This window comes from Falco cherrug, chromosome 2 (genome assembly GCF_023634085.1).
Source record: "Falco cherrug isolate bFalChe1 chromosome 2, bFalChe1.pri, whole genome shotgun sequence".
In the NCBI taxonomy this organism is placed as follows: domain Eukaryota; kingdom Metazoa; phylum Chordata; class Aves; order Falconiformes; family Falconidae; genus Falco; species Falco cherrug.
Window position 1 is genome coordinate 26,529,405 of NC_073698.1, and position 14,477 is coordinate 26,543,881.

General features: G+C 37.5%; 1 protein-coding gene across 3 annotated transcripts in view; it reads left to right on the forward strand.

Moving 5' to 3' along the window:
- Positions 1-14,477, forward strand: part of NBEA (neurobeachin) — a 510,084-nt gene that overhangs the window by 415,944 nt on the left and 79,663 nt on the right. For all 3 annotated transcript variants that reach the window (XM_055702674.1, XM_055702673.1, XM_027815633.2), the window contains one exon: positions 7,601-7,713. In XM_055702674.1, coding sequence (XP_055558649.1) covers positions 7,601-7,713 — 113 coding nt within the window. The remainder of the gene's footprint in view (positions 1-7,600; positions 7,714-14,477) is intronic.

Here is a 14,477-nt window from a genome sequence, read left to right on the forward strand (position 1 = left end):
ACGTGTTAACTCCTGTGGTAATTTTAAATGTGAAAAGCAACAGTTTTCTGCACCATATACAAAGAATTCCAGGAGGTTGTCTGCTATTACAACTCCTGCCTGTAGCACACATGCTGCTTATGAACCTGCCTGTGGAGAGCCTTCCTCAGACATTTCACTCCAATGAGCTTTCATTTGAAACCCAAATTAAATTCCACCAGGCATCACTCTGTACTCTGGCGTTACAACTCTCATCTTTACTTGGTCCTGACTTTTATGCTTGAGGTTATCCTCAGGCCAGATGTAAGACAAATGTGAGTGTGAAACCCAAAGGTAGCACCTGTTACACTGACCATTCCTGAGGACAGTCCCAACTGCGTTCTTCCCAACAGGGCAGTGGCAGAATTCAGGAGCTGTCAAACTCACTTGCTTTGAACCTTTAGGCTGTTGTCTCTATGCTTATATGGTAGTCATCTTCCATGCATCCGGTCTTATGGATGTTAATAAATGTGTCATCAAATTATCCCAGTATGATACAGAAGTGCTACCGCTGAGCAGCTGGGAATCCGAGGGCACGTTTACCTTGTGCAGTGGAGCACAAAGCGGAGTCCCTGAAGCTATCGGGGACCTGGGCTGGAAAGTCTGTATGGTGCAGTCCAATGCAGGCTCACCAGCTTGGTTCCCAAGCATTATAGCCACAGTCCCGCAGACCTTTGCTGAAGGAAGGAGCCCTGCTGAACATTTATTACCTCTGGCACAGTGCCACAAGAATGCTGCTCTCCTGCTTCTGGACACTAGCCTGCCTCCAGCCGTTCTGCGTCTCTTGCACATCCGCTGCTCTTGTGGTGATGAGGAAACACAGGCAGAGCCTCGCAGGCTCCCTGACTGCTTCACCCAGACTTGGAGGATTTACTGGAGAGCTGGGAAGTTAGCCTAGATCCCCTCAGTTCTTGTCCAATACATTTTCGATGGGACTGTCCTTCGCTTGTAATTTCCTTTTTATGTATACATTTCTTCTGTAAGCAGTGTGTTTAAACTCTTTAAATGAGAGTAGACAAGAACTGAGCCAATTTTTGATAAATTACTTTTCATTTTTAGTCAGTTTAAAAATCCAGGGTCATTTATTTTTAGGTACATCACCAAAGCATCCAAACCTGGAAGACATCATTATGTCTGAAGTCAATTAGGAATTGCAGTGACTTACACTAAAGTATCCATCAGTAAAAAAGCTTCACCCTGAAGAGGTTCCTTCAGAGTATCTCAGAGTTCTGAAGAAAATTGTTTTTTAACCTGTTGTTTCATACTAGTACTGCTAAGTAGGCTTTACAGCCACACACCTGGGTGGTTGCATGAGGCCAGTTTCTCTTGATGTCATTCAACTGCCTTACAATAGGATGGCCTGACATTAGCGTTCCAGGTACCACCTGCTGTGCCTAAGGTTTGGAGGATTAGTGACTCAATTTTTTTTCTTTGTCTATGAGCTTGTACTGTATTTGGAAGAGCTTACAGCAGCTTGGTCAGTACCTTAGTGCTGTCTCTCCCTGGCTCAAAGCACTTAATTTCTGGCAGATTTTTTTGTATCAGTCTCTTACTGGTAAATCTCATTTGTTCATGTAATCTCATTGTTGTTAATTGCATAAGCTCACTTGCTCATTTTCACAGTATTACCTACCATTTTATGAAGTACTTCAGCAATGCATGATAAAATTCAAATTCAAATTTAGGTAAAGACCATACTCCCTGAAAGAGAGGGAGGAAAATTTGAGTCTCTAGAAGAAATTCAGCCTAGCTCTTCGTCTCCATCTTGTATTGACTGACCTATTTTATAAAATCATTCTTTTTAATGATGCTACATGATGCCCTAGCTCTGATAACACGGAACTGATAACTGTCCCAGTACATCTGTTAAACAGAAGCAAAATCTCTGTGCACTGTAGACACTGTAGGACCCTGGGCAGTCAGAAGAAAATATGGGATTTTCTACTTTGTACACAAAGATAGAGTATTGAATATATTCATGACCTCCTTTGCCAAGTAAAGACATAGCACATATTTTCTTTTCTTTCTTCTTTAGAAATCCAATTTCCAAATATATTTTTAATTATACTCTTTTGTAATGAGATCCCATAAGAAATATTTCCTTGAAAGATACAACTTGTTTGCCAGTAATTGTTCATGTAGACAGTGATGGCCTAGTTATAGACTGTAATTGTTTGTTTAAGCAGTGTCTTCTTTTCTAACAGTATCATTGTTTTTAGCCATTGAGAAATATGTGAATCAAAGGCTTTTTATTTGTTGCTGCCATTTAGCTCCTACTGGCTTATTTGGCATATCTGAGCCATAGCTTAATCACTTAAGAAATGTGGAGGTTTGGCACTTAAGAAATGTGGATTATCTGTTGGGAAGTGATACATAGGTCCCTTCATTGTTTTTTCTCCTCTTCCAAGTAAACAGAGGTCCACTAACAAAGTGGCTTAATATGCTCTTTGCTGATTCTTTGTAGCTTCCTTTCTTCTTCAACTGTGCTTAATTAGCATCTAGCCCTTTACAAAACAGTAAGAAATCACTCATGTTTTCTTGTGATCCTTTTCTGAAATTATTCAGGAAACAGCAGCCTTGGAAGAGAGACATTCAGGAATGAGGCTGCTGACACCAACTCATTTCTTTTGTTTGTGGCATGCAGATGGGTCCTTTCCCACAACTGGAATTTTAATTCTTTTAAATCCTACCTACCTTGTCTTTTGCCTGCTTGTTAATACTGTTAATTACACAGACTGTCTGGTCTCTGTAGAACAGAGCCACTGAAATAAATATACGGATCTCTCCTTAAATCTCTCCCTGGTTTGCCAATATGTCTGTCCTGACAAGCATGGCCCCTGGCTATTCTGTAAGTTTTTAATCAATGTTTGAAATACTGAAGTGTCCCCTTGGAAAAAATCCATGTTTCTATGACTTTTTTTTTTTGTTGTTGTTATCATTACATCACCCTGTTACCAGCTCTGAAACATTGCCCGGTTTCATTTTTAGTTTAACTTTTTCTGTTGTGATCTGTACTCATGACTTAATAAGTCTCTGCTTCAGCTATCATAGTTCTGTCTTTCTCGATAATTTCCTCTCCAAGACTATATGATTACCATCATTTCTGCTGGCCTGATTGCAATTTCAGTTCAGAATTGCTCTCCATTTTCAAGACTCTCTAAATTCTTGTTTCAACCTGCTTCTCTGGCCCTCTACCCAACTGTTTTCCCACCTCTCTAATCTGTTTCCAAGGTCTTCACCTCTTTCTGTCCCTCTTTTCTGACTCGAGCATATATCAGCATGTTTACAGCTCTGGGTTTTTCTCCCAAAGGTAAACACTGCACTCTGCTACTTATCAATCAGTCTCAGTGTTATACTCTCCATGTCCCTGGTTTTTGTTCTGGTTGTGTAGACATAAGTCTTCCTGGCCACCTTCCCCCTCCTCCTACCTATTGCCATTTCAGGGATCCTTTCACTTTGAAGGCTTGGAAGCAGCTATGATTATACTAATTGTCCTTTCTTCAGGCACTTAGGAAAAGGCCATATTGCATGTGATCACCATGTATGTCAACTGAACCCTCTGGGTGATATAGGGAACAGTAATTTTTACTTTTCGCAGTTACAAGTACTTAAAAGTAGTCCCACCGCAGCAAAAGGAATCAAGAGGAGTGGGAACAAGAAGTCATTTTCTAATATAGTTAGAAACAACTGTTTTAGTTAGAAGTCTTGTTTTCAAATCTTTCTCACTGTTTAACTGATTTCTGCTGTTTTTTCCTTTTCAAATGGCAGAATATGAAATATGTGTTTGTATTTGTATTTATTGGAATTTTAATTCTTTTAAATACTATGTGCCAAAGCTTTTTAAAGTTTTATATAATTATCCGCATAATTTTTGTAAGCCGTTTCTTGTACTGGAAAGGGATTATTTTTAAAGGTTTGTGTAAAAAAAAAAAAAAAAAAAAAAAAGACATCTTCAGTCAGGTAATAAATTCAGATGAACATCTTCCCCCTCCCTCTTTTTTTTTTTGCCTGTTTAGCATTTTCCACTTTTTTACTCTGTGATGTACAAGCCCTCACTGGTTAATTATGTATATATTTAGCTACTGCATGTGTTGGGCTTATTATTGTCATCTAATTAGATGTAACTCGAACTACTTGCTTCTAGAAAAATCATTAAAAATTCTTTCCTAATGACCTAGAGATGACAAAATGTCTGTAAAGTGTGAAGAAGCAGACAAGCACAGGAACATCGCTCTTAAAGAGTGTTAATCCAGATGCTGCAATCATCTAATTAAACAATATTTTGCTGTCATTAACATTTTCACCAAGGAATTGCAGTTATAATTTCTTTGTCAGCTGTCTCTAGCTCACTTTACCTTCAAAACTAAAGTGCCATATAAAAACATTAAATTGGATGGTTTAATTAAAAACTTTTTTTTAATGAAGAAACATATCCAGTATTTCTGAGATCTCATTTACTATGCCTGTTTTATTGTTCAAGTAGATTAGTGTCACAGGCTTGCGATATTTAATATTCAGCCTTTAATATTAATCTCTGTAAGCCTACTTGGAGGGAAATCTGAAGCTTCTGAAAAGGTATAGGGACTACCAATAGCAATACAGGTTTATGTTTTATATTTATTTAGCTAAAGAAAGAACCAAATAATTCTTGCGGGAAGAACCAGACAATTGATGAGACGACTAAATATATTCATCTGCTGACTTTATGCTGAAAATAATCATTGTGAAGCCAGAACAGATCAAGAAAGCATTCCTAATAAAGTTAAACCACTAATATTTATGCATGTTTAGAATTAGGGATTTGTAATCCCATTATAGGCCTAGATCACTGTCCTCCACTCAGATAAGCATAGTTGTGTGGTCTTATCTCATCATGTAGGTTTGGTCTCCTTTCACAATTTAAATTATGGTTCATCTTCTCAAGCCATTTTTATCTGTTGGCGTTAAAAAGAAAACTGGTGAATTGAGAAAAATAAATTACTAACTTTTTTCTAAACAGATTAATAGCTACTCTTAGTAGTTAATCTCTTCATAAATAAAACATGTTTTATAAATATTGAAGTAGGAGAGAAGTAAATATTTTTTTCACAAGACTATGGGTATATTTATCAAATACATAATCATGAAGGCTCCGTTGTTTGTAGCTTATCCTACCTAAGATGAGACATAAATTGCTGCAAATTATTTCTCATCATGGGGTAAAAAATTGCACACAAGAGTTACTGCAGTGTCCTGAATGGGGCTAATTCCACATGATAATTTGTTTGTGTGTCTGTACTATAAGTAACCTATCAAAACCACACAGCAAAGGAGAACTCAAGTACAGCAGCTAGGCTTAGGGTTGCTCTTTTCTTGTGCTATTCACATGTTTGTGATTTTCCCATGTGGAACAGGATCAAAGAGTCAAAATCTTATTGACTGAATATTAAAATTGAAATGAAATCAAATTAATATCAAAATTCATTAAAATAAGAGTATGGAAAATCTCAATTGTGAAAATAAAAATAATTTTGGATAACCCTAAATTTCCTTTTGAACTCTTGCAAATGTTCTCACATTTCCAAATGTTTCTATAAAGTGTTTTCAATGCGAGGTCTTTATTACTGTGAACACTTTTCCATAAAACTTTTGATTCTGAAGAATCTTTAGTCTTGTTTATGCTTTTTAATAGACTACAGTCATTTGAGTCATTCTCTTCCTGAATCTTAAATTTATTTTAGTCTGCTCTTTACGTAAACACAAATATCTTTCTTTTGCTGAGGCTTTTGCACACTCTTCTGGTTAACCTAACTGAGGATTCTGATGGTAAGAAAAACATTTATTATATACAGGTATAGTGTTATAAAGGCCATATTTCATAAAACCTTGAATTTGACCATCTCAAGAAACTTTAAAAATTGTATGTAACTAATCCCTTGCAAAAGAGGAAAATAATATATTGATTTGGCAGATGTGGAAAATGAAGCAGAGCTGTCTTACTTCAGGACATCTAGACGCACCACCCCCCACCCCCCACCCCCCAACTAAAACAATTAATATTCTGCCAGAGAGTACCTTTCTGTTTCTTCCCTCACATGGATAAATTCTGGTGTATTTCTTGACTTACTTTTTTGATACTCATACTCATTTTTTATGAGAATGGTTTTGCAGTCACTTATTTTTGGTATTAAAGAAGGACTGGTTTTGTTTCTATCCATCTTTATTTATGTGTGGCACACTGTACTGGTATTGCTTTTTTAACAGTTGTATTTGCACCTCAGTTATTTTTTTATATTCTTGTGAACACCTATGTGCTCAAAATGTAAAAATGAGGACACACAGTTGTTAACGATATGCACTTTTCCTGTTTTCAGTGAAACTAAGTACAAAATAGAAACATTCTCCTTGTCCATCAACTTCTATTAAAAAAATAAGGTGTTTGTAGAGCAGTGAAAGTTTCACATTTCATTAAAGCAGAGCTGATTTTTGTGGAGAATTGCAAATGCTACTCAGAACAAGGAAGCCTGTGTTTTTCTGTGCCGGGTTTTGTACCCCAGGAATCTGTCCAGAACCTGGAAGGAAGCAGTTAGTGAGACAGGGCTGTAAATCTGCCGCAGGACTGGGAATTGTTAACCTGGGTTATTTCAGTCTGCTAATTATATTATATAAATACACACACACATATATTTATGACCTGATTTTGTTTTTTAAGACTCATGTTGCATATTGTGTGGTTCTCAGTAAATCAATATGGTGGATGGCTCTGTTACTAAGCAACTTCATTTGTCTTATCACTGAAATGTTAGATACTACTAACCACCAGCTGACACAGAAAAAACAGTGTTTCCCAAACACAATTTTTCTGGTAATTAATTCATAATTTACAGTTCACTTCAGTTGCAGATTGTTCTTTTGAAATTGTATCTAAAGATGGCTTTTGCACATGTGAGCTGCTGGGATGGTATTGATGTTTCTTTCATTATGTTTGGAGAGGGTGGCCTGGGGCAGTCAGCTTAGGCTTTTAGGGGAGGAAAAATGTTTTTTGATTTTCAAAGTGCTTATGAAATAGTGTTAAAGCAAACATGACTTCCTCCACTTTGATTCCACTATTGCAGCGAAATCTCACTTCAGTGAAGAAGAGCCATGAGGAATAATGGATTAATATTGTCTATCTAGGGTAGACCTAGATTTTCAAACCTCAACTTTATCCCCTTGCTGTTTGGAGTCTCATTTAATCTTTGCCAGCTAATGATACCCCATGCAGTTGCTAGGAAAATAATAGTCTAGTGGTTTTAAATTTCAACATTCATGCTATGAAAAAAACTTAATGCAAATAAAAAGGAAAGTGTTTATTGGCATATGGTACATTTTAGATTATCTTGAAAAATACTGCGCTCTTTATATTACGCTGATTTCTGCATTGACTTCTGAGTCAAGATAAGTGCCTCTGAATGGTTGCTTTTGTCTGGAAGATTTATACCTGATTCTGTCAAGTGGTGGGAACTGGGAGTATGTGATGCAATAGAAGTAACTGCTAGATTGTTTTTCAGCTGAAGTAGTGGACACTATTTCCTACTTCTTAAAACTTTTTCTTTCTTAATAGGACGAACATACAATGATCTGAACCAATACCCTGTATTTCCGTGGGTCTTAACAAACTATGAGTCTGAGGAGTTAGACCTGACCCTTCCAGGAAACTTCAGAGATCTTTCAAAGGTACGTGTCAATTCTGTTAAAGACAGCCAGCACTTTTAGGAGGAGATTTTGTTTTATACTTATAGTCTGGCTAAGTTAGTTTTTTATCTTAAGTCAGAAAAGTCTGAAATGGGCTTTTCTATTTTAGAATCTTTTTATACTGAATCTCTACATTATGCTGCTTTTGTGTCCCTGACTGATCTGGTTCCAAACCTGCAACTCCTCTGTACCTTCTGACTTGCGGATCATGAATGTGTCAGACCACTTGATCTCACTAATTATCTCCCTTAGATTGTGAAAGCTGGTCCTTTGGAAATAAGAAGCTTTGGCTAATTTTTCACTTCATTTTTCAGTAGACGAGTAATGTAATAGCAGCACCTCCTTTTGGTTTAATGATTATTCAGTAAACAAGTATTGTGTATTTTAGATCCTGGAGTATCTCCGCCCTATCGTTATTTGTGGTTTTTGTCCTCTAGCCAGACTCGAGCAGTTGGTGCTTTATAATAGAACAGTTCCTAGTATTTGTTTCTCTAATAGCACCAGACTGCCAGCTATACCCAGCTCTGATACTCTGATTGTGTCAACAGGCTGGGGAGAAGGTATGTTCTGGCCAAGCATAGCAGAAGTATATGGAGGGGCACTACTTTTGGCCAAATGGAATAAAGGCAAAATACAGGGTTTGAAACTGAGTTGTGAGAAGTATCTTTCCTGGTTCATGTCAACTAGGAAAGTGTATGCACTTTCTTACCGGTGAAGGTGGGTAGCCTCGCAACATCCCCAGCAGGAATTTCTTGCAGCTTTCTTGCATCCTTGCTGCAGTTCCTTAGCCAGGAGCGTGAAGTTGCTTGTACAAGCTGAGTGAGGCTCAGAACCACAGGAGGCTGTCACTCACTGACTTAAGGAGTGAGGCTGGAGAGGAGAGAGTGACCCCCAAGGTCTGTTCTGCACCCCTGTGCTGCAGCCCCTGCTTTCCCTTCTGCTGCTGGTCAGGGATGAGAATTTCTGGGGCTTCTGCCTTAAGTCTGCTTTTCTTCCTCCTCTTCCTGCAAGCACACGTCCTGGGCAGCAGCAGAAAGATCCCACCCTGGGCATCCCACAGTCTCATATCCCTGTTGGAAAGTGTGCTTGCAGTACCTCCAGATGTAACTGCTCCTGGAAGCCTACTTTTGTGAGACTTCCAAAATAATTTGAGTAGAACCTGATTGCGTAATAGCAGATGGAGACACCTAGGTTTCCTCTCCCTTTTTCTTAGATAAACAAGTAAATAAACGCAGAAATTAAACTACACTCAAAGTATACCTCAAATGTAAACAAATTGGTTGAGACTCTACTTATGTTGTGTAAAACTTCTGACACAGTATTTCACAGTATTATAGATATGTTTCACAAATATGTTTTTCAATTTTGTAATGCTATTGTAATCTGTGCCAAGAACAATAAAAGAAGCTCCACAGACATGAGTTAAATAAAGGCCAGTGATCATCTTGCACTTGCTAGCATGTATAAAAATATTTCTTTTGGAGTTGTTTATAGTGATAAACCTTTCATTATGATGCTTACACTTTTCAAACTCTCTCAAACTCACTTCTTTCTAGTATTAATAGCACTACATGTGGTGAAGTGCAACAAGATTAGTCAGCGTCTCATGAGTCCGTCATGAGGTACTTAGTTTTGCTTGGATCCAAATTTTTATGGCAGCCTATTAAGGTATGTAATTGCTACAGGAAGTAGCTTGATAGTTGAATAGATAGGTTTTCCTCATGAGTTAGTAAAGACTCATTATGGAATTAGTGCTTGTATATCTTATTAAGTATCGCTGCACTCCTAGTAGTGCTCTCCCTTAAAAGGAAATGTAAAATCAAGTTCCATGTTATTTACGTTTCAAGAATCCATGCAATGTGCACAGCAGTATTTTGCTCCAGGACATTTTCTTACCCAATTTGATAACTGCATTCTCTTATTCAAAAGCTGCCAGTGGTTTCCTCTGGAAAAGCTAGGGTTTTGACCCCTGGAAAAAAGCCTACACTGAACTAGTTAAGGAGAATGGTCTTTCCTTTCTGGCAATATCTGAGCTGCATTTACCTCGTGGATGTGTGAGAGAACATGTGTGCAATCTATGAAGTGTTGTGAGATCCCTCAGGATAAAAGGGTGTAATTATCAAATGTTTCCAGTGTTCATTATAATAACATCTGATAGGTTTCATTTCACAATGATTTTAGATGGGAAAATAGATTAATGACTTTTTGTAAAAGGCAGTGGCCAGTTTAACATGAAATGCCTTACTTTGTGCACTTGGGCTGTTATGCATTGAAACAGCAACCTGTTTCAATTTGTGCATTATCAGTAAAAATCTTCAAAATCAGAATGTATCTGAAGTATTTCTGTGGCAATTCTGTTTTCATTTTCAATATTGTCCTATATCTGTAGGCAAGCCCCTTCTTTCCTTGTTAGGGAAGTGAATCCTGAGTAGCCCAGTGCTTAAAAGCAGGAGTTAGTGATTTATTGTTCATGTTATTGAACCGGGATGTGCGATCAAGCCTCAGCCAGACCTCTGGGGCCGGCACACACAGTATCCTTTCCATGAGGAGCCACTTCCTTCTGTCAGGTTTTACCCTGCAATGGAGAAATGTTCTTGCGGATCTGATGGCAAATCAGAACCTCCAGCTAAGCTGTTGATGGATAAAATCTCCTTTGTTAGTTCCTGACCTTCTGTCTTCCTGCAAGTTTGCCCTTCTTAGGTTTCACAGAGCCTCTATCCTGAATATTTAGTAACTAATACCCCTCAAACAATCTTTTGAAATTATTTGGAATTCTAACACTATTGCGTATGTGGCAGAAGCCACTAAAGCAATGAAATTTAAAGAGAAAGCACCTATCATGCTTTGTTTTGTTGGTTTAAAAAAGTTCTGGTAGTTAAATATAGATGCTGAATCTAACTTCTAAAAAAATAAATAATTTGTGTATTATCTCACAAAGTTCGTGCAAAGCTCCAGTGTCAATTATGATCACTGACAGTACTTTTGCAATTTTTTAACCTTTGATTCCTAGGCTTTCTGAATAAAACATGTTACGCCACTGTTGCAACATCACAACTCCTGAGTGAGCATACACAATGAATGCAATTCATATGTTTTGTGGAAATGGAACTAGATGTGTTTGGCTTGCTTATGGTGTCAGTGACAGAGTAAAACATATGCCTTTTGCATTTAACTCAAACTTAAATATTTACATTACTGCAAAGCCATCTTGAATGTGTAACTTGTTCTTTCCTTCCATTTAATTTTATTCAGTTTTTATGTAGCGCTCCTTATTGTGGTACTTTTACATCCAGATGTTGCTTGTTCTCTCAGAACAATTATATTTAAATATTAGCCTGAAAATTCCTCTGCCCTTTTTCTTTGAAATGTTTGGAAATTTCCCTATCAAGGTTTTTCTTTTGCTTTTAGTTATAATTTGAAATCTAAAACCAGGGCCCATGGGCATGGAAGGTGCCATAGCAGTAGGATATATTGGACCACTCATTTGATTAGACAGTGTAGGCTCAAGTTTTATTCATTACATATACAAGGTTAAAGGTTATGTTTATTGTTTGACAGGATGAAAAGCTAATGAAAGAGGCTGTCATAGGTACATAGATTATCTTTTCACTATCAAACCACCAGGTGATCTGCTTATTTTCTTCGTCACTGAGATTTCCTTTGGAAGAATACCTGTGGTATTAAACATTAGTACAGGAAACGTGTATGCAGGCCTTACTGTACACTGAGGTTTTCAGGGTTTCAGCACACTTAAAATGTGATATGGTTTGTTTGTGCAAAATTGTTTGACTTTTACTCCTAAATTTTAGTGAATGCATGGTTTTGACATGCTGCATTGTCCCTGCTCATTAAAGTGTAAATGGGAATTTCTCCTCATTTACTTCCAGTCATACATCCTGTTAAATAAAATGATTTCTTCACCAGGCAAAGTAATACTAATATTGACATGTGTATGAAACATCACACGCCCATTCATTGAGTGGAAAAAATTATATTTTGTTAATATAGAAGGTGTTTGACTGACGGGTGGTGATAAGCATAACCACTTTTCCTTATTACTGTGCCATTTCAAGAAAAGGAAGTGATAAAGCCCCAAGGCTTCTAAATGTAATAATGCAAATGAATGCATCGAAGTGTGAATATTTCAAGGGAAACCACACTTAATACTTCCAAAAATGTGTATGCTGTGGAATGGAGTTTATGGGCTTATCAAGAGCCACTCACTGGAAAAATGAGATCAGTTCCTGTAACTTAAACTCCTTACCACACGCAGCCCTACCATCAGAAGGAAAACGAGTTTCTCATTTGGTTTAAGCCACACAATTAAACATTTTCTTTTCTTAAATAAAATGTTAATTTACTGAGTGAAACTCCGGTACTTTGAACCTGCCAGAACTCATATTTGATAGTGTTGATATTGGTATGCTGAAGAAAAACTGTTTACAAATTTGGATAAAATTATGATTTATTTTACACTTTAAAGTACCATCCTAAGATGTCCTACTTAAAGGTTGTTGTTTGGTGTGGTTTTTTAGTAAAAAAGCAAGCAGTCAGGAAAAGCTCAGTCTGTATTGAGCTAGAGCCAAACAAAGCCATGCTCAAGATTTCTTTTGCACCCAGCCACGATATTGCAGAGCACCTTACACACCCACACCCAAAAAAAAAAAAAAAAAAAAAAAAAAAGCTAAACAGAGAGATATAAACAGGTAAGGTAGTTGCTGCATGAATTAGAGTCAAGATAAGCAGAATATTTCAATGGCTGGATAAATTGGATGCTACGTTCAGTTCTGCTCTCATGAGAGAATGTAGTTCTATGAAGATAGCTGGCAAAACAGTAAATATTACATGAGCTAACATAACATGTCCAGTGGATATAAACACTAGATGTATTGACAATACACTGGTTCAAAGGCCAGATGTCTAAAGAGATTAACCAGATAGAAAAGAATGACATGAATAGCAGTGTGTTTTTAAAGTTAAAGTAAATACTTTATTTTTAAATGAAAAAGGAGCATAAAATAAACTCAAACAGCAGCTTTTAGTATATCAGAAGTGAAGTGGCTGGATAGACATTGTTATAAAGCGAGTTGTTTTGCTTGGTTGGAGTAAAGAATATCTTATAAAACCATTTTATGAAAAGTTAATACTATTTGGTATGAGTCCTTGCAGAGGGATTTTTTTAATAAAAAGACAAACAACATGTTTGGAAAAAGTATTTTATAAAACGTCATAAAAAGAACTTTTTTTTTAACGTTCAGAACAATTTGTGAGACTCAAATTCAGCTTCTGTACTAATCTTATGGTTAAGGTACTGGACTGAGACATAGGACATGGGTTGAGCTTTGCATTTGTATTGTTTTTGCAAGTCATTTTGACTAGTTCACACAGCAGCAGGTTCTTATTGAAATGGAAATAAAATTACTTTCTTCCATTATGTTAAGATACAGAGATTGATCCATAAATAAAATTTATCTCCATTTTATAGCCATGGTATTAGATTAAAACCTGACAAAACCTCAGACTTTCTGGGCTGAGAATGGCACAGTAATGCTATGGAAAAGTGCCCAGAACTCCACATACCCTACACATTGCACAAGAAATGTGAGAGACTACTGTTACTGTAGATCTTGTCATCTAGCAGGATGATCATCTAGCTATTTACTCATCAGAGTAAACCAGGGTTAGCTGGTACTTTGTGCAATTGAGATTTAAAGTCTTTACAGAAAATGTATGTCTTTTAAGAAAGGATGAACTGTTAGCATTTCTTTGGGTAACAGCATTTTCCCACATGGACATTAGAAAACCACTAAGGAAGCCAGGTACAGACCTCTCTGAATTTACTCCCTACTATTTTATTTACAGAAGGTTTTGCTTTCAGAAAATGCCTGGTCATTTGGTACGCACAGGCTGATCTATTTGTGGTTAATCAACAAGTATTTAAATTGCACAACAAAAAGATGAGAGAAATGGGCACTTCCCGTTAGCATTTCCAGCGTGTATGGCTTCCTGCATCAGGGGACATTCAAGTCCTCTCTGTTAATGTGCAGAGAAGTGTTTCACATAGGGGTCTCCATTACTGCACAGAAAGGGAGAAAAGGGGGATCAGATGTTCCTTATATTTCTTCCCCACAGGCCAGAAATAGCTGATGGAATGCTGAACCAGAAGCTGCAGTTGTATGAGTCTGGGCAGCTCCCAGCTCTCCTCCCCATGCAGTGCTGCGTTGAGACAGCTGCACTGCTGCTGGGATTCCACTTGTCATCCTTGCATACATGGTGGTGTGTTTGCATGCCAGCCCCCCCCCCCCCCGCCCCCCCCCCCCCCCCCCCCCCCCCCCCCACTGGCTCAGGGATTTCTAGCACACCTTTGTATTGCAAGCTGTAGTTATTCCTAAGCAGTTTACTTGGGACACACTAGAAATCTTTGTGGAATGACAGAAATGAACCTGTATCTCCTGAATCCCAGGCTACCATCCAGATCACTAGTTCATCCAATCTAGGATTTGTCCTGAGGAGTCGAGGTGAGACTTTCTAGCTGAAGACAAGATCTACCTCACCCTTTTGTTTCTTTCTTTCTTTCTTTCCTTCTTTCTGGGGCAAGAAAGGGTAATTTCCAGAAATGATTCTTCCCAGAGATTTTCACCTGAAAATTTCCATACCGTTCAAGAAAGGAGATGACTCTCATGATATTTCACTTAAAGAGTCCATTTTATTCAGCAGATATTTTGTGCATTTCAGCATTTTTCTTC